At 40.3% G+C, this 17,780-nt stretch overlaps 2 protein-coding genes across 2 annotated transcripts; one reads left to right on the plus strand and one right to left on the minus strand.

Annotated features, from left to right (window-relative positions):
• The first annotated feature begins 1,418 nt into the window (after positions 1 to 1,418).
• Positions 1,419 to 2,699, plus strand: LOC119661656 (farnesol dehydrogenase-like). The gene is made up of 3 exons (XM_038071090.1): positions 1,419 to 2,045; positions 2,149 to 2,286; positions 2,340 to 2,699. Exons 1-3 carry the CDS (start codon positions 1,473 to 1,475, stop codon positions 2,379 to 2,381), a joined length of 753 nt encoding a protein of 250 aa, XP_037927018.1. The 5' UTR covers positions 1,419 to 1,472; the 3' UTR covers positions 2,382 to 2,699.
• Positions 2,700 to 8,337: 5,638 nt separating this feature from the next.
• On the minus strand, positions 8,338 to 17,095 carry LOC119661435 (farnesol dehydrogenase-like). The gene is made up of 3 exons (XM_038070781.1): positions 16,354 to 17,095; positions 8,551 to 8,688; positions 8,338 to 8,488 (listed from the first exon to the last, which is right to left on the minus strand). Exons 1-3 carry the CDS (start codon positions 16,924 to 16,926, stop codon positions 8,447 to 8,449), a joined length of 753 nt encoding a protein of 250 aa, XP_037926709.1. The 5' UTR covers positions 16,927 to 17,095; the 3' UTR covers positions 8,338 to 8,446.
• Between the last annotated feature and the right edge of the window lie 685 nt (positions 17,096 to 17,780).

Here is a 17,780-nt window from a genome sequence, read left to right on the forward strand (position 1 = left end):
TGTAACTGGTGTTCTCGGTAAGGTGGTATTACTCTTCAACACCTCCATCTCCAAATTCAAATCACTTATAGCATTAAATGCCATGGTCGACAAGTTGTCCAAGACCCAGACATTGCGGTCGATGGATATCAAACACCAGGAGTCCGCTTGCTCACTCCTAAAAGCCACCGGTACTCCGTTAGTCTCCTCCTTCTCTCGTCTTCCATTTTGGTTTGGTAATCTTCGCATAGCCAGTTGGTCCGCATACTCGTAAAAGATAGGGGCAATTTGTTTTTACCAAATAGGGCAACATGGGTTCCCGCTCGAATCTCACTGGTGGCAGAGGGATTTGCTTCGTGACTAAATGTCGGATACCAACCGACTGAAGTGTAAAAGAATGTTAAATCATGGTAGTAATGAAGGCCCGTGTACCGTAGTACTACAGTGTTCCATTAACACGCTAGAAGGTTCACATATTAATCAGCTTTCTACCACACGACACTTATTTCACTATCTTGAAATGTAAACAAACCTTAAACTTTAGCGATAAATCTGACTGAACTTTAAGTTAGCAACTAATCGAAGTTTCCACTTACCGGTATAGAAGTGTCGACATAAATATGAAATATGAATATATAAAATAAATTCTACACTGTCACGATATCTAACATTAGTATCGCGGCAGATATTTAACATAAGTATCGCACTAGAAGTGTCAGATTACAGGTCTTAGCAGCTACCCAGCGCGAAACAAGGACGTGTGTTTTCCACAAGAACAGCCACTTTTGAGGCGAGAGTTTAAGTTCGAATGAACATCGCAGCATTCCTGTAAACACATATAAGGGGTTTCACAGACCATGCCTCTACGCATCTACATTGAATCGCCTTTAATAAAGTTGTATTTCACACTTTCCAGAAACAGTTCATACAACCTTAAAAAACTATATCTATTCAGATCCTTACCGTTTCTTTCCAAACGCCATGCATCGATACTGATATGGACAGAACAAATTCTTACAAGTACTCATTCAATGTAACAGTGATAACTATCTATTCTACAAGGAAAGTTTTGTATTCATCTACACAGATCGCTACTCCTATATCCAATATGTCCATCCACTCCGAATACCCATCTTAAACCCTCTTCCTCCTCTATGATGAGATGAGATTTTTTTTTCAATTTTTCAATCAATATTAAATTAATCTAAGTTATGGGACATAAGCAATGAAAATTCCAGAGATTTTACCTTGAGCTACAGAGGCAAGTATCTTTGAAATTATGATATCTATTAAACTAATAATTAAACGTGTCGATTGCAATAAAAGTTGCTTGCATATTCCAAGAATTCTGCTGGTAGCCATTGGGCGTCACTTGCTGACAGAGCTAATTCTCCGGTCTTCCAACGATTTGTATTTAAAAGAGTTTCAGTGTCGTCAGATTCAGTCTGACCATTAAAATCCTAAGTATCAGTTTATAAAATTAAGGAAGCAGAATGGAACGGTGGCAAAGTAAACTAGCTGTAGTAACAGGAGCGAGTGTCGGTATTGAAGCATCGATTGCCGCGGATTTAGTAAAAAATGGTTTCATTGTGGTCGCTCTAGCTCGACGTGAAGGGCGCCTTCGAGAAAATCAGAAAGCACTCCCGGAAAATCTACAATCTCGCTACCATCTCAGAAAATGTGATGTTACCAATGAAGATCATGTAAAGGATACCTTTGCCTGGATCGAAGCCAAGTTTGGAGGGACCGATGTTCTTGTTAACAACGCCGGTGTTCTGGCTTCGGGTGTGGAACTAACAAGTCTAGATAATACTGAGCCCATTCGAAATGTTGTCGAAACAAACATTATGGGTGTTGTCTATTGTGTCCGGGAAGCGTTCAACTCAATGAAAAAACGCAGCTTCGATGGGCATATTGTGATCATAAATAGCATCGCTGGACATTATGTTCCCATCGCGCCTTTTGGTACATTGAATATCTATGCTGCTTCCAAGTTCGCAGTGACGGCAATGGTTGAAACTTATCGTCAAGAATTTGTAAAAGCTGGGACGAAGGTGAAAGTTACAGTGAGTGTTATTTATTGAAATTTTTATACATAGATATCTACAATGTTTGACTTAGATTCAGTCTTATTTGAAATTTGGTGCAAGATCAATGTTCTAATTGTAGAGTATCAGCCCTGGATTAGTATTAACCGAAATATTACCGAATATGGAAGGTTTTAGAGACTTGGGTAACCCAATTTTGAATGCTGAGGATGTTTCGAATGCCATATTGTATGTGTTGAGCACACCACCCCATGTCCAGGTAAGAGATTATTCCCCAGAAGGTGCAGAAGGGTTTGAGCAATTTTTTTTTAGGTTCATGAATTGACTATAAGACCGGTTGGAGAGAAACTGTGAAACGAATACATACTATAGTATATATACCAGTTATGAATATATATCGTCATCATATTGTGCTACATATACTTAAACTTTTTTATAAAAACTTTTTTTTGTTTGTAATTTCTTACTGGTTGTTGTGATATAATGAGCTGTTTTAACTTGTCATTTTTTCTTAGATATACAATGATCGATGCTTTAGTATCTACTAGTAGAACAAAAACTTCCCATTTAAATTTGGAACTTAACTTACAATGCAAATGTAAATTAAATTAATAGAAAATCCATTCATGGAAGATGCAATCAGTTTTTAATGAATAGGATTCTCGCATATTATTTAAATCTTTTAACTTTGCGTAGACTAACTCGACCTTGGCTAAATAGTGCAGTGTCTTTGTTCTGAAGAATTTTGGACGAGCTCAAGCTGGTTTCATAGGTGTTGATTGTGAATCCATTTTCAAAGGTTATCCCATTAAAATTTTTCGAGGTATACCTCCAGTTAAAGCAACCACCAAAAATGAGATACTTAGAATTTAACTAGAGATTGCTCAAGATTTGCTAGTGTTGCTTTGCGACATGAGCAGTTTTCTTTACTAAGGTGAATCTGACAAGAGAATGCATTCAATAATATGTGATGTTCCCTCCATTCTCCCATTTTTAACACCCTCCTTCTTCGATGGCGCTACATCCCAGATCGAGCCTCGGCCTCCCGGATGTATCGCCTCCAATTATCTCGATCCAAAGACCGCGTCCTCCGTGAGAAAATCTTAGAAATGTTCCGCAATCTGCGCCCACTGAGTCCTCCCAAATTTTTCTTGGCTTCCTTTTCGTCGGCTACCATCGGCTCTGCCTTTCAGCACTCGTTTTAGAAGTCTTCCCTAGTGCATTCGTTCGATGTGGCCAACCCATTACAATTTGCGGTTTTTGACTAGGGTAGATGCTGGTGGGTCGTCAAATAATTCATACAATTCATGATCACTAGGCGTCTTCTTCCTTTACGGCTCGAAGGAACTTTCCTCTCGATGATGTCTATCTACTTTTCCGACATTTGAGTCAAAGTCCACGTCTTGCATCCCTACACAGGGGGACAGCACGGGACGAATTAATATCTTGTAGATACGTCTACGTACTTTTCTCGATTTCCTTATGGGGCGAACCGCATGTTTTATAAGCAGCAGCAATTCCTCTTTGGATTTTCTATTTTTGCTTTCGCCCTTCAAGAGTAGGGCTCCTAGGTAGACAAATTGGTCCACCTTTTCGCAATTATGCTCATTAATGGCAATTTTCTGCATACTAGTAGCCGACTGTCGAATTTGAGTCATGTATTCCGTTTTGGATTCATTGACCTTGAGGCCTAATTCACTCGCCGCTGACTCGAACTGCTTAAAAACTTCAATCAGGCAAGAATATCCACGTCGTCCGCGTGCCCCACCAGTTGGGGCGAGACCGTGCCCTTGCTTAAGTCCTGACAATATAGCAAAGCTTTGTGTCAGTTTATTTTAGATTTTTGCCTGGCCCTCGTTGTTAATCGTTATCGCTTTCAGTACCCAGGCCAGCTTCGGTAGGATTTTTAACTGGATGATTATTTTGTACGGTCAGGATCTGAAGCCACCTTGGTATTCCCCGATATTGTCTGTAAACTCTTGCTGGCCGACTATAAAAGACAATGAACGGCATCTTGCGGTAATGGAGACGAAGATGTTACGGTGAGCTTGTGGCGTCACACGTTTAGATCACATCCGAAATGAGGATGTCCACGATCGTTATGGGGTTGCACCGATCGTGGAAAAGTTGGGAGAGAGGCGCCTTCGATGGTATGGTCACGCAATCCGTGGTAAGGAGAATTCACTTGCCAAAATTGGTCTGAACATCGAAGTTAATGGTAAACGGCCAAAAGGCAGACCTAAAGAATGGTGGCTTGATACGCTAGATGGGGATTTGAAAGCCTCGAGATTGCACCCAGATCAGGCTTTCGATAGAGCCAAATGGCGAAACTGATCACGACGAGCTGACCCTGCTTGTGAATGGGACAAAGACTGAAGAAAAAGAAGATTGAACTTTCATTGTTCTCGACTGCAAATGTTTTTAGCGAATCGCCTTAGTTGATGATACTTGTCTTCTCTGGCTCAGGGTCGTTTTTCGCAGTAGTTTTAAGCTTCGTTTTTCTTGTTAATCGTTTCCAGGCAAACATCATTGAACCATTCGTCACGGTTCCTTCGTTCTATATTCCCAAGGGTGTTTTTAATTGCACTCTGGATACCAGCCCTAATTTTTCGCTACATTTCGTCATTACATTCTTTGGCACCAACACGAGGTAGTGCTTTAAAATGTGCCTCGATTGTTGACATGTAAGCCACTTTGAACGTGTCATCTTTCAACTTTTCCACATTGATTTTATGAGTCCAGCCCCGGTCGATGTCGCTATTTTTGGTTATTCGGAAACGATAACCAGAAAATGGTCGGGGTCACAGTAAGCACCCCGTAGCTAGACATAAGGACGCTTCGTTTGAGACAGTTCTTTTTTCAACGTGGTCGATTTGATTGAATGTCCCCCGTCTGGTGATTCCCTCGTCACTTTATGTATATTCTTATGAGCAAGTGGAGCTTACGACTGAATTTTTGCTGCTGATGATAGTAGTAAGCCTTTGGACATTATCATTTGTTCCATTTTGGAGGCTCAGTCCTCCTGGACAATAGGACAATTCGTTTCCAATTTTAGCGTTGAAGCCTCCAATACTAATTTGCAATCATTGGAGCACAACCCATCAAAAATTCTGTCCAATCGGGTATAGAATTTGTCTTTAGTCTCATCATCTTTGTCCTCCGTTGGTGCATGGTAGTTGATATACCACACGTAGAGGAACTTCATCTTGAAACGGATTAAGCACATCCGTTCATTAATCGGTTTGAAATCCAATTTCATTTGAACAATTCCAAATTTTATTTACTAATAATTTTCAAAGCGCGGACATTGGCCGACCGAATCGTTCGGTGACCCTCATAAACGTTTACCGATTACATGTTTTGGATGCAGGCAGATGATGGTACAGAGATCAATTATCATCAGGAATTTGATGAGAAAGAAATAATGACAGCAATTAAATATCGAAGTGAGGAGTTCGGGTTTTGTCGCTGAAGAAAGAGCTTTCCACAATATTTCGGGTGAAATGAAGTTTGGATTAGATTAGAATTAGATTGCGAATTATTCTAAGGAGAATCAATAATCACCTCAAGAGTGGAAGGATGCTCCCTAATGGCTACTGAGTTAAGGGCAGTTCTATAAATTCGTTCCAAAGTTTTGGAGAATAGATAAAACGTTACCCGTAAAAATATTCATTGTGTTGGAATTACGGTTGGACATTTGACTTCATTTTGTCATAGGGGATTTTCAAAATTGTGCTACTTATTTCTAGTAATTAAACTCTGAATATGTGGGGTTCAGGTTTTTTTTAGAAGTGGGCTTCGGAAATAAAGGTTTTGCGTTCATCTTGTGCGAGAAAGTTCGAAGCTACAAAAGGAGCCTCTGATAGGATGGATTTTACAACCACGCACGCAATGAAAACGGAATAGCTATTTGCCACTTTATTATTTAACGTACGCTCACTGTACAGACCGGATGCTGCTCAGGAGCAAACTGATAAACTATCTCAATATATGTTGATGTAACAGGATTGCAGGGGATGCATTGGAGAGGGACCGGTTTCCTAGAGAACAGCACCTACATAATATATTATAGCGCCCATCCAGTAAACCATATGCTCGGAGTAGATTTCTTCTCTTCTTATTAAGGCAGGCCTAGACCGGATACCGGTTGTTGCGCCGTTGATGATGATGATGATGAGATTTCTTAGCCAGGCAAAAAATGAAATCTGCTGTTCTCGCAAAATATAAGCAAAAGGCTATGCAGTCTGCGTTTGCGAGGCAAATTTAGAAATATAAGCCTCATTAACGTTCACGACCCTACAGAGTCGAAGAAGGATGTCTTCTTCGAGGCAGTTGATGCGGAACCTCGAAACCTGTCTCAAATATGATATCAAAATCATACTTGGAGATTTCAACAGTCAAGTAGGGATGGAGCCCGTATTCAGGCGATATGTTGGCTCCCATAGCTTACATAGAGACACCAGTGATAACGGACTGCGGATTATTCAGTCAGCAATATCGCACAAAATTGTTGTTGGAAGTGCCTGATTTGCGCGAAAAGCGGTCTAAAAACAAACGTGGGCCTCTCCAGACAGGACTACTTACGGGTTGATTGAACGCCGCCGCCTCTCAGTCTTGATGAATATCAGAACATTTACGGGGACCACTTTCTCGTTGGCAGAGTGCTCCGTGCTTGAATAACAACACCATCCAAAATCCCATCTGACAATCAGGTCAGAGTGAATACTGAAGCAATTCACAACAAAGCCCTCCGTCACAACTACAAGGAGGAAATGGATGCTGCAATAATAAACAACCCGCTAACAGATATCCTGGAGATGAAACATCAACAAATGGTCTTCACAACCACCTGCAGAACGTTATCATTGATACGGCCATAAATATACTTGGCCCCAGTCACAAGGAAAGTCAGAACGGTTCGATGATGAGTGTAAGCTAGCAACGGAACGGAAGAATGCCGCATACCGAGTAATGTCACATTTTTAAAGAACGCGGGCACGCGCGGGAAGAGACATAGCTACGTCGAACGGAGAAGCGACTTCACAGACGGAAAAAGGAAGCCTGCGAGAGCAAGTAAGTCTGTGAATTCGAAAAGTACAGAGAACAACCGTATCAGGGGCGAAATTTTTACCAACGATGTTCATTCTGTCGGGGCAAATCTGAAATCTGTTTTCCGTCAGAATAGGAATATTGGTTCGGCGAGTTTGAAGTCCTGCCAACTGAAGACGACGGACAAATGCTGCCACCACCAAACATAGAAGAAACAGTCGGTGTAATACATCAGTTTAAAAACCATAAGTCGCCAGGAACCGATGGAATACATCTGAATTGAATGAACTCTCGGGACCATACAAAATCTACAACGGTCTAAGACAAGATTGTGCCCTATCATCCGTCCTCTTTAATCTGTCCCTGGAAAAAGTGATTCGCAATGCAGATGTGAATGCGAGAGGTACTTCTTCTTCAAGTTTACCCAGCTACTGGCCTATGCTGCTGATATTGACTTTATGGGAAGGTCAACCAGAGATGTACAGTCTACCTTCATCTAGATCGAGCAGGCGGCGCGAGATCTCGGGCAACACATTGATGAAGGTAAGACGAAGTACATGGTGGCAACGTCGCCGTCGGCACCAAAGAACAAAGAACGAACAACATCGAATCACACTGCTTAAACGAATACAAAACAATAGAAGACTATAGACTGAAAAATTCTCCTATCTATACCGATAACAGTTACGACGATGAAATCCGCGCACAATTGATGGTTGCCAACAGAGCCTATTTCAGCTTGCAAAAACTGTTTCGCTCGAAACGTCTCACCATAAAGTCAAAACTCACACTGTACGAGACTATTTTCTTGCCAGTCTTTATGTATTCCTCGGATACCTGGGTTATTGGTAAGAAAAATCGCGAACTCTTTGCCGCGTTCGGGAGATGAATACTCCGTAGAATTTTTGTCCTGGGACTGGACAATTCCATACCCTACATAACGTCGAAATCTATAAGCGATAAAACGATCATCTGGTTATGGAGCACTCACTTTTTGCGTGGGGTTATATGTAGTTCCCATATATACACGAAATTTCATTTGAATCGGTGTAGGAGACCACAATACCAAAACGTAGTTAAAAATTTTTACAATTTCCAAAATACCTGAAAACAAAAAGATAAACAAGGATCTGCTAATACCAGCAGTTGGCTTCAATCGGGACATCTGAGCGAGTTGAAGTTAGTTCAGTGAGAAAAAAAGATAATTGAACCTCCAAATATCGATATCTGCACAATAAAAATATATTTTCGGCAAAACTGGAAACGTCTTTTATTTAACTGCTTACTTCATACCCAAAGTTAATTTAAAATGTATTCTTTTAACGAAAAAAATTATTGCCTAACCAGTAAGCAAATGTACAGTTTCTTTCTTAGAATTCCTCACCAATAGATTTAAGAATTAATTCATGAATCTGAAAAGAACCAGAAGAAAATTCTTCAAATTAATCTAATTTTTGTGCAAAAAATTCTTTACCTGAACATGTGGAGGCGTACTTAAAGCGTATAATATAGCATTGGACACATCTTCTGGATACAAAAGTGGTTTACCCGCTTTTCTGTAAGCCCCCATATGGGGAAGCAGTTCCGTTTCGACAATGCCTGGGCTAATGCTCTGAAAATATAGGGAAATCCAATTGAAAGTTTCTGAAAAGTGCGATATGTAGAATATGTTTATATATATTTTGTGAAAAATTTAAAACATTCAATGTTCAGTTTGTCTTAAATTACAATGTGTAAAACCATTTACTTGAGGTACCTAAACTAATCCACCTACAATTATGATTGTCAAAATGGCCGGTTGAAAGCGATCATTTTTTTAAGGGGGCCATTTTCAGAAACTACCCAACCGAAAAGAAAAAATCAGGAGAATGCCACTATATGGTGCCTACGCTCCAAAATACCTTCCATATCTGTTCAAATAAAGTTAATAATAGTAAAATCTCCCTTAAGCTCATCATAGTACCACGTAATGCAATAATGTAGGCTAGCATGATGTTACCAAGTTTGGTGGAAATCGCACTATTACTAACAAAGTTATAATACGTCGAAGCTGTTGCTTCTTTGCAAATGACTATGAATGTCAATATCACCCGAAAGTGGATACTCTCACATAATATCTGCATATATAACGTGCTAGTACTAAGAAATACACAAAACCTTTCGTACCTGGAGCTTCCGGTTTCTCGCCAATATTATAAGCAAATTGTGAATAAATAATGTATATGATATTTATTCAGTAAAAAACTTTACCCTAAAGATGCATAGACGAAACTACGAGGATGTGTATACATATATCCTCAGACACCGATAGGGGGGAAGAAAACATCCTCAATGGGCTTCGCTCAAGAAGAACTCTGAGATTACCATCATCCTCTGAGGAGAGCGACGACCAGACTAACAATGCTGCAAATGGAACTATATGGGCTGAAATAAAAACTGTACCACTGCAGGATGGAGGCCAATAGACACAATTTTCAAAAAGGCCAATGGGCCTACAGCATTTGCAAAGCGAAACATAATAAAATGTAGTGTGAGTAGTGCTTTTTCATTGATAATTGATCGTAGAATATTGTAATAGGCACAGAATTGGAAGCTTCCCGAATACTTGTATTTATCTCATGAAAAATTCAATGCTTTTCTTGCTAAGAATTTATTTATGGTCCAAACACCGAGGACCAGTTTTTTTCCAAAAACAGAATCAGATATTTTACGGTTTGTACGCTTTGATAAATTAAACGAAGATTGAAGACCGACAAATTTGCAATGATGTCACATGTTTAGGATTCATTCATCAAAAATATCCAGAATTGCTACGTACCAGAGCTGGAGTCTACCTCTTGAATAAAAACGAGAAGTGGGCTTTTAATTTTGGACAATATGCGACAATTTTTCAAGCCGAAGTTTATGCGATCCTATTGTCGGCAAACTGGGTGATTGACGATTGGTTGAATGGCAGGCGCATCACAATCTGCAGTGGCAGCCAAGCTGCATCGAGGGCGTTGAGTAGTCCTTTGATCACCTCGAAAATCGTTCAGAAATGCAGAAACCGTTTGAACTCCATCTCTAGATTCAATACGATGGAACTACTCTGGGTATCTGGTCACTGTGCCCTAGAGGGAAATGAAATCTCGGATGCTTTAGGAAGAGAGGGGTCAATCTCCCCTATGCCGGGCCCGGAACCAGCAATTGAAGCATCAGTAGCATTGGCTAAGTCTGTTTTCAAAAACTGGGAACAAGCTTCCCATAATGACAGGTGGCAGAGTCTAAATGCTGCTCGATATATCAGAACCGAACATGCGTCCCGCAAAGTTTATCCTGCTGAAAAGCAGAAGGACTTACAGGTGTATTGTGGGCATTCTGACAGGTCATAATTCACTAGCTGCGCATACGTTCAGAATAGGAATTACCCAAGATGATACGTGTCCCTCAATAAGGAAGTGGAATCCAAGGAACATTTTCTATATGAATGCCCCGCCTAAGGATGCATCAGGCATCAGACCTTTGGTACCGATGTTCTGGGTAGTATCACATCCACTAACGGAAATCCTGCGATACGTTAGCGAATCTGGAAAATTCCGTTAGACGGGGTGGCGAGTACAATAGGCCAACACGGCCTCAGTGCTCAGAAGCTGTAGCTTCTCCCCCACCACACACACACCAGGGCAGAACATTACAATTGACGAGCAATTATTTCAAACAAAAGCGAGATGCAAATTCAGTCAATCCATGCCAAACAAACCCGATAAGTTTGGAATAAAATGTTGGTTGGCATCTGATCTCAATAGTAAATATGTTGCTAATGGATTCCCTTATTTAAGAAAAGGACGAAGCAAAGCTATTGTTAACTCCTTTAAGTGGATTTGTCGTCCTCAAATTGATGACAATTTTTTTATCGGCTTATCACTAACATCAAAGTTATTGGAGAAAAAGACTACATTGGTTGGAACTTCCCATGCAAACAAAAGGAAATTACCTTGCTAAGCAAAAAAAAGGATATATTACCCCGATACTCATCTGTAATTTATAGAATAAATAATGCCATATTGTCAGTATATAATACTGAGCCAACGAAAAAGGTCCTGGTGCTACGTACGAAACATAATTCGGCCGGAATTCAACTAGCCTGACACTTTAATATCTTATAACAAAAGTAAATTTGGGGTCGATATAATCGATCAAATGGCCAGAAAGTACCCTGTGAACTCTTGTTCTCAAAATATTTTTCAATGTTCTCAACTTCATCATCATTATCAACGGTCCAACAACCAATATCTGACCTAGGTCTGCCTTAATAAGGAACTCCAGATATTCGGGTTTTGCGCCAAAGTCCACCAATTTGATATCCTTAAAAGCTGTCTGGCGTAATGGCCTACGTCATCGCTCCATCTTAGGCAGGGTCTGCCTCGTCTTCTTTTTCTACCATAGATATTGCCCTTATAGACTTTCCGGGCTAGACTATCCTAGTCTATACGGATTAAATAAGCCTCCCACCTCAACCTATTGAACCGGATTTTCTCCACAATCTGACGGTCATTGTATCACTCATAGATTTCGGCCACGGAATCGTCCAACCTCATGTAGGGGCCCAAAAATTCTTCGGAGGATTCTTCTCTCGAACGCCAAGAGTTCACAATTTTTTTTGCTAAGAACTCAAATTTGTGAGAATTACATGAGGACTGGCAAAATCATAGTCTTGTACAGTAAGTGCGCTGACCCTGCCGTGAGACGTTTCGAGCGGATCAGTTCTTATAAGCTGAACTAGGCTCTATTGGCTGCCAACAACCATGCACGAATTTCACTGTCGTAGCTGTTATCCTTTGTGCTTTTCGACCCTACATAGGAGAAATTATCAGCGGTCCCAAAATTGCAGTTTCCTATCTTTATTCCTCCCGTTTGACCACTACGGTTACATGTTGTTGGTTGGTTGGTGTTTGGTGTGATATTGCTACCATATATTTTATGTTGCCTTCATTGATGTGCAGCCCAAAATCTCGCGCCACTTGCCGCCTGCTCGATCTGAATGAAGGCAGTTTATATGTCTCGGGTCAGTATCGTCAGAGTAAGCCAGTAGTTGGGTGGGCTTAAACAGGATGGTGCCTCTTTAGGATCAGGCTTAGGAAAACGCATGATATGGCTTCCTCTTTTCATAGACGGTTGTTGATTTCGAATGGTCTTCAGAGTGATCCTGCTGCTTTTATCTGGCCTCGCACATTGGTCAGGGTTAGCCTAGTCAGTCTTATCAATTTCATTGGGATATCGAATTCTCTCATGGCCGTGTACAGTTTTCCCCTGGCTAGTCTATCATAGGCTATCTCAAAGTCGATGAAAAGATGTTGCAACTGACGTTCATATTCCAACAGTTTTTCCATCGCTTACCGCACAGAGAAAATGTGATCCTATAGTGAAGCCTTTTTGGTATGGGCCAATGATGTTCTCGGCTATCCGACCTAGTAAGATAGCAGAGAATATCTTATAGATGGAACTCAACAACGTGATACCTCTATAATTGCTGTACTGTGTGATATCTCCCTTTGTTTGTATAGAACAGATAATGCCTCGTTGCCAGTCGTCAGGCGTTGATTCGCTGTTCCACACCTTGACCATAAGTTGATGATCCGGTCGGTGTAATTTGTCGCCTCCATATTTAACCAACGGGGATGTAATTCCATCGGCTCATGGCGACTTATGATTTTTAAGCCGATGAATTTCACGGACTGTTTCTTCTATTTACATTACATTTACATTTGTCCGTCGTGTTCAGTTGGTGGGATCTCCAACTCGCCGATGTTCTGGTAGTTGAGCAGTTCATCAAAGTACTCAACGCATCGCTCCAATATCTTTTTTCCGTCTGTGAAGTCGCTTCCCTCCTCGCCAGAGTTCGTGATTTCCGCGCGTGCCCGCGTCCGTTGAGAATGCATATACGGCATTCTTTCGTTCCATCGCTAGCTTACATTCCTCGTTGAGCCGTTCCGACATTTCCCTATTTATGATAACGTTCTTCAGGTGATTGTGAAGATCATTTGTTCATGCTTCATCTCCAGGATCTCTATTGACTGCGGTTATTGCGGCATCCATTTCCCTCTTATAGGTTTTGCGAAGGATTGTGCTGTGGAAGGCTCCAATGTTAACTCTCACCTAATTGTCAAAGGGGATTCTGGATGGTGTTGTTATTCGAGCTCGGAGCTCCATTCCAACGAGATAGTGATCAGAGTCCATATTTGCCTCCTAGACATTCATCAAGGCTGAGAGGCGGCGTACCAAGAAACTTTACCGATCTTTTGACGAGCCCAGAAAGTTTTAATATACGAAAAATTTGCCAAATAACTTAATGCAATGAAAATAAAACCACTTATATTTCTGCTGGTTGTAGAAAACATGTTTGTGGTGAATGTACTTTGAAGAAATCTCTGTTTGCAAAAAATGCGGTAATCGAAATGTAACCTAAAACATATATAATATTTCTTCTGTTTATATAAATATACAAGCCACGTGCTTGTATTTTAATTTTCTTAAAAACAAATTAATCATATAAAATGTTTTTTTTTTTCAAATTTTAATATTTTTCTAACTAAAGATCAAAACGTAGGTATAGAGCAAATGCTGGTAGTTCTAGTTCTAGAAACTCTATTTGACCAATGTTTGTACCTGTTTCAGACAAATGTCGGTTTCAAATAAACACTCATTCATTTCAAACGAACCTCTGTAACAGACAAGCATCTGTGCTTGTGTCAGACAAATGTGTGCATCTGTCTCAAACGTCAGACAAATAAATGAGTGCGTCAATATCAGACAATTTTTTCCATCTGATTCGTATTTGGAGTGCCTTTGTAGTTTATAGGCATATACATATCTACGAGCGCGTTCACAGCAAAGAATTCGCTCCGAATTCTCGAAGCAGACACACATCAGGAGCAGAAGCATCTTAAGGACCATTAAGCAACTTCTTCCATGAAGTCGTATCTCTCCTGGACAATGGGGCCAATAATAACCAAAACCCCCCCACCAGCTTGAGATGATCTTGCCGGACACACCCACAAGACCTGAAAGTCAATCCATACTTGACTATTTATTAATGTCCGCAGAAGATACACTCACATTATAGGTATTAGCGTGCAAAACTTTACCAGCAATGTCCGATCACTTTGTAGTTGAACTCAAAGTCGATAAGATCCAATTTAATAAACTGCCGGACGAAATAATAAAAAATCTGAAAGTTAGGCAGATCTGGCGCAGAAATCTTAAGCGCAAATTCCACAACAATTGCAACAGAATTAACAACGAATATAAGGCATTAATTTCTCGGATCAACTGCCTAAACACACTAATCCGTCAAGTGGTTGATCAATTCCATAACAAGGAACTCATCCACGGTACTTGAAGATGTGAAACCCGGATCTAGTTTGAATACATAAATAGGCTGACAGACCGTAACAAATTTAGCAACTTCGTTCCCACCAAGAACAAAGAATACATCTGCAGCGACGCTAGAAAAGCTCAAGTACTCGCGGAGTCTTTTCTCCACTAACTAAACTCATCTCACCTAGAAACAACCAGACCGTCACTTCGATTGTAGACTCGACTCCTTCATGAACATTCACTTAATTAACTACGTTCTCCGCCTCTGACCCATCCTGCAAACCACCAAACCCAAAAATCTTTTTGAGCTTATCACAGTTCGCAGCTATCATAAAAGGCCTTAACGGTAAAAAATCAACCGGACTAGATGACATAGCAAATATTGTCGTCAAAAACCTCCCTACGGTATCAATGAAGTTTCTTCTTGCAAGCTGCAACAAATGCATCAATAATGGTTACTATTCCACTACTTAGAAAGTAGCAAAGATAATCGCCATTAAATGAGATGAGATAATCGCCATGAAAATACCAGAAATAAAGACAAAAACAGAATATCCAAAAATAATGTAAAATTCCTTGGACATAGCTCTGTTTGATTGCAGTGTCGTTTTACACATTTGTTTCTTTCTTTTATAACAACACAATTAAGTCCATAAAGGTACGCTATGTCAAACCATCACAACAGAGCTCCTCCATCGTTGTCAGCCTTCTTTCACTTATGTGATAGCTTCCCCTTCTTCGTCGGCGGATTCCTCTCTTCCGGTCCGAAATTGTTGTGGTCTTTCGTCTTTCGGGAATTGTTCACGGAAAAATTGCGATCCAAAATGTATTACGGGTAAAAATAAATGTACCAACTAGAAAACGACGCGATCCAGAATAATAAGCTGTTCCTTTATTTTCATTCCTCGAAAAGAAAATACGATCTCCCACCTCTGTCCAACTGATCAGCTGCACATCCAATCAGCCGGTCTTGGTTCAGTTAGTTCTTGATAACTCCGGCCTTGAACTTCAAAATTCGAAGTCGACGCAAAGGCGCCAATCAAATCTGCATTCAAAAATAAGTAATACAGTGAAATTCCGGTATTTCAGGCTAATTCGTACATTTTTGCCGGCCTCTAGAGTCATAAGTTAGTTATAATTGGTAATCACGATATTTCGTACCAATGTGTAGTCGGGATTCTACTGTATAGGCAATATGTAATATGAGCAAGTTTATGTGAGTCGACGAACGATTTGCGAGGTCAATTTTCGCTTGAACCTTTCGAAAATTATTAAAAAGTAAAATTTGAAATTGTTCAAATGAAATTGGGCTCTTGAGTTTAGGGGAAAACGACGAGTCGTTAGGTTCTTTTAAAAATAAATAAAATTAGTTATTTTAAATGTTAGGTGTTGCATATATGTCATTGCATGTCAGGATGGGAATTATGAAATTGAGAGGGATTAATAGGGAAAGCTAAGGACTGCAAAATAAGGAATATTAGATATTATTGAATGCATTGTCTTGTGAGCTTGATCTTAGAAAAGGCGAATGAAATACGGCCCATGTCGCGAAACCGCAGAAATTACAGTCTTATTAGCACGTATTGCCTATACATACGTATGCCTATTAACGTGGTCTATCTTATTTTATGGCAGAAAGAGTTGGACTATGAGTGAGATCAAACCAAAGGCAGTAAACGCCTTGGCACAATAAGCCGCCAGGCAAATGTTATCCCCGCACATGGCGGATAATAATATAAAGTTGTACACCAAATACCTATAGAAAAACAGCCTAAGTCCTTGTATTATCTCAAAAACTGTGCAAAGCCACTCATACGGGAGACGTTGTTAAATTTTTTGAGGGTCAAATTCATCCAACACCATGGAAAAGAAGGAAAATCTAACAAAATAACCTGACGCGTTTTAAAACAAGTCAACTTACCGTAACTTTAACTTTCGTCCCAGTTCTCGAGAATGCCTGGCGATATATTTCAACCATGGCAGTAACTGCATGTTTCGTTGCAGGATAAATATTCATATCTTCAGCTAGACGCATTGGAACACTGTGTCCCAGGACGCTGTTAATAATCACAACGTGGCCATCAAATTTACGTTTCTTCATCGAATGAAATGCTTCCCGTACACAATACACTACACTCATGATGTTTGTATCTACCACATTTCGAAACGATTCCGTATCATGTTCGCTCGTTAGAAGTGGACCTTTGGTTGCAATCCCGGCATTGTTGACTAAAACGTCAGTGCCTCCCAAGTTAGCTTCTATCCAAGCAAAGGTATTTTTCACCTCCGCCTCGTCAGTAACATCACACTTCCTTGGATGGTAGCGAAGTCGAAGGTCTTCAGAGAGAGCAAGCTGTTTCTCATGGAGACGATCCATTCGTCGGGCCAGGGCTACCACAATAAATCCATTTTTAACTAAATCTGCTGCTATCACCGCTCCTATCCCTGAGCTGGCTCCACTGACTACAGCCACTTTATTTAGCCAACGTTCCATTGAATCTTTTTCAAGTGACACAATCCTCGCCAAATTCAAATTTGTTGTTGGATCAAATTTTGCTGCAAAGACTAGGTAAACTCCAGTGTTATTCAATGATATCAGCCGATGCGACTAATATGCATAATACCACCTCATGAAGTGCTTTACTACTTACTAAGTCACAATATCTACATATCTATGATACTTATAATTTTTTTATGGCGCTGCATGACTCGAAGTTTATCTAGAAAACAAATGCAATAGACAATAAGAAACCGCATGTTATTGAAAATTTCCTCGTGAAATTAGATACTATACAGCAGTTTTATGATGCATTCCTTCACGAAATAGAGAGCAGTATATCTTCGAAGAGATTCAACCCCACTGAAGGGCCTTTGTAAAATATAGATGAATAGTGAGTATATTTGACAACGACAACGGTCGGGAGTTTATCGATTAACATAGCTATCGAAGACCGGTGAGGGCAAAGGCAAACTGCTCACGATCGGCGTAGATGGCGGATCCCTTTAGGCAATTAAATGCCATAACTATCTTATAAATTACTGATTCGGTAGCATATCTGTGAGTGTGCATAGGGAGAAACCAAGAAAGGCAGATTGGGTGAAAATCCATGCGCGAAGAAACCGCGGGGACCATTCCACATTGGAGAACAGTTTCAAGCATTATAATGTCGGGGCAAGCAATGGCACCAATAGAAGAACTTCTGGCATTTATCCTTGGTAACAAACAACAAACATGCCGATGTTGGTGGCATTCGTGATCAGTACTAGGCCAGAGGTACTAGACACTCTGATGAGTTGATCAACAATTGAAGGGTGTCGGATGAGCCTTTTTTGTCCGTTCACAGAATA

The sequence above is a fragment of the Hermetia illucens genome, chromosome 1, assembly GCF_905115235.1.
Source record: "Hermetia illucens chromosome 1, iHerIll2.2.curated.20191125, whole genome shotgun sequence".
Taxonomy (NCBI): Eukaryota; Metazoa; Arthropoda; class Insecta; order Diptera; family Stratiomyidae; genus Hermetia; species Hermetia illucens.

Bases quoted from the DNA above. Each gene is read 5' to 3' on its own strand.
- LOC119661435 (XM_038070781.1), bottom strand. From the start codon at position 16,926: ATGGAACGTTGGCTAAATAAAGTGGCTGTAGTCAGTGGAGCCAGCTCA. The intron at 8,689-16,353 runs GTAAGTTGACTT...CTATATTTTCAG, and splicing joins GGACGAAAGTTAAAGTTACG to AGCATTAGCCCAGGCATTGT. The intron at 8,489-8,550 runs GTAAAGAATTTT...GGTTCTTTTCAG, and splicing joins GTACGCCTCCACATGTTCAG to ATTCATGAATTAATTCTTAA.
- LOC119661656 (XM_038071090.1), top strand. From the start codon at position 1,473: ATGGAACGGTGGCAAAGTAAACTAGCTGTAGTAACAGGAGCGAGTGTC. The intron at 2,046-2,148 runs GTGAGTGTTATT...TTCTAATTGTAG, and splicing joins GGACGAAGGTGAAAGTTACA to AGTATCAGCCCTGGATTAGT. The intron at 2,287-2,339 runs GTAAGAGATTAT...ATTTTTTTTTAG, and splicing joins GCACACCACCCCATGTCCAG to GTTCATGAATTGACTATAAG.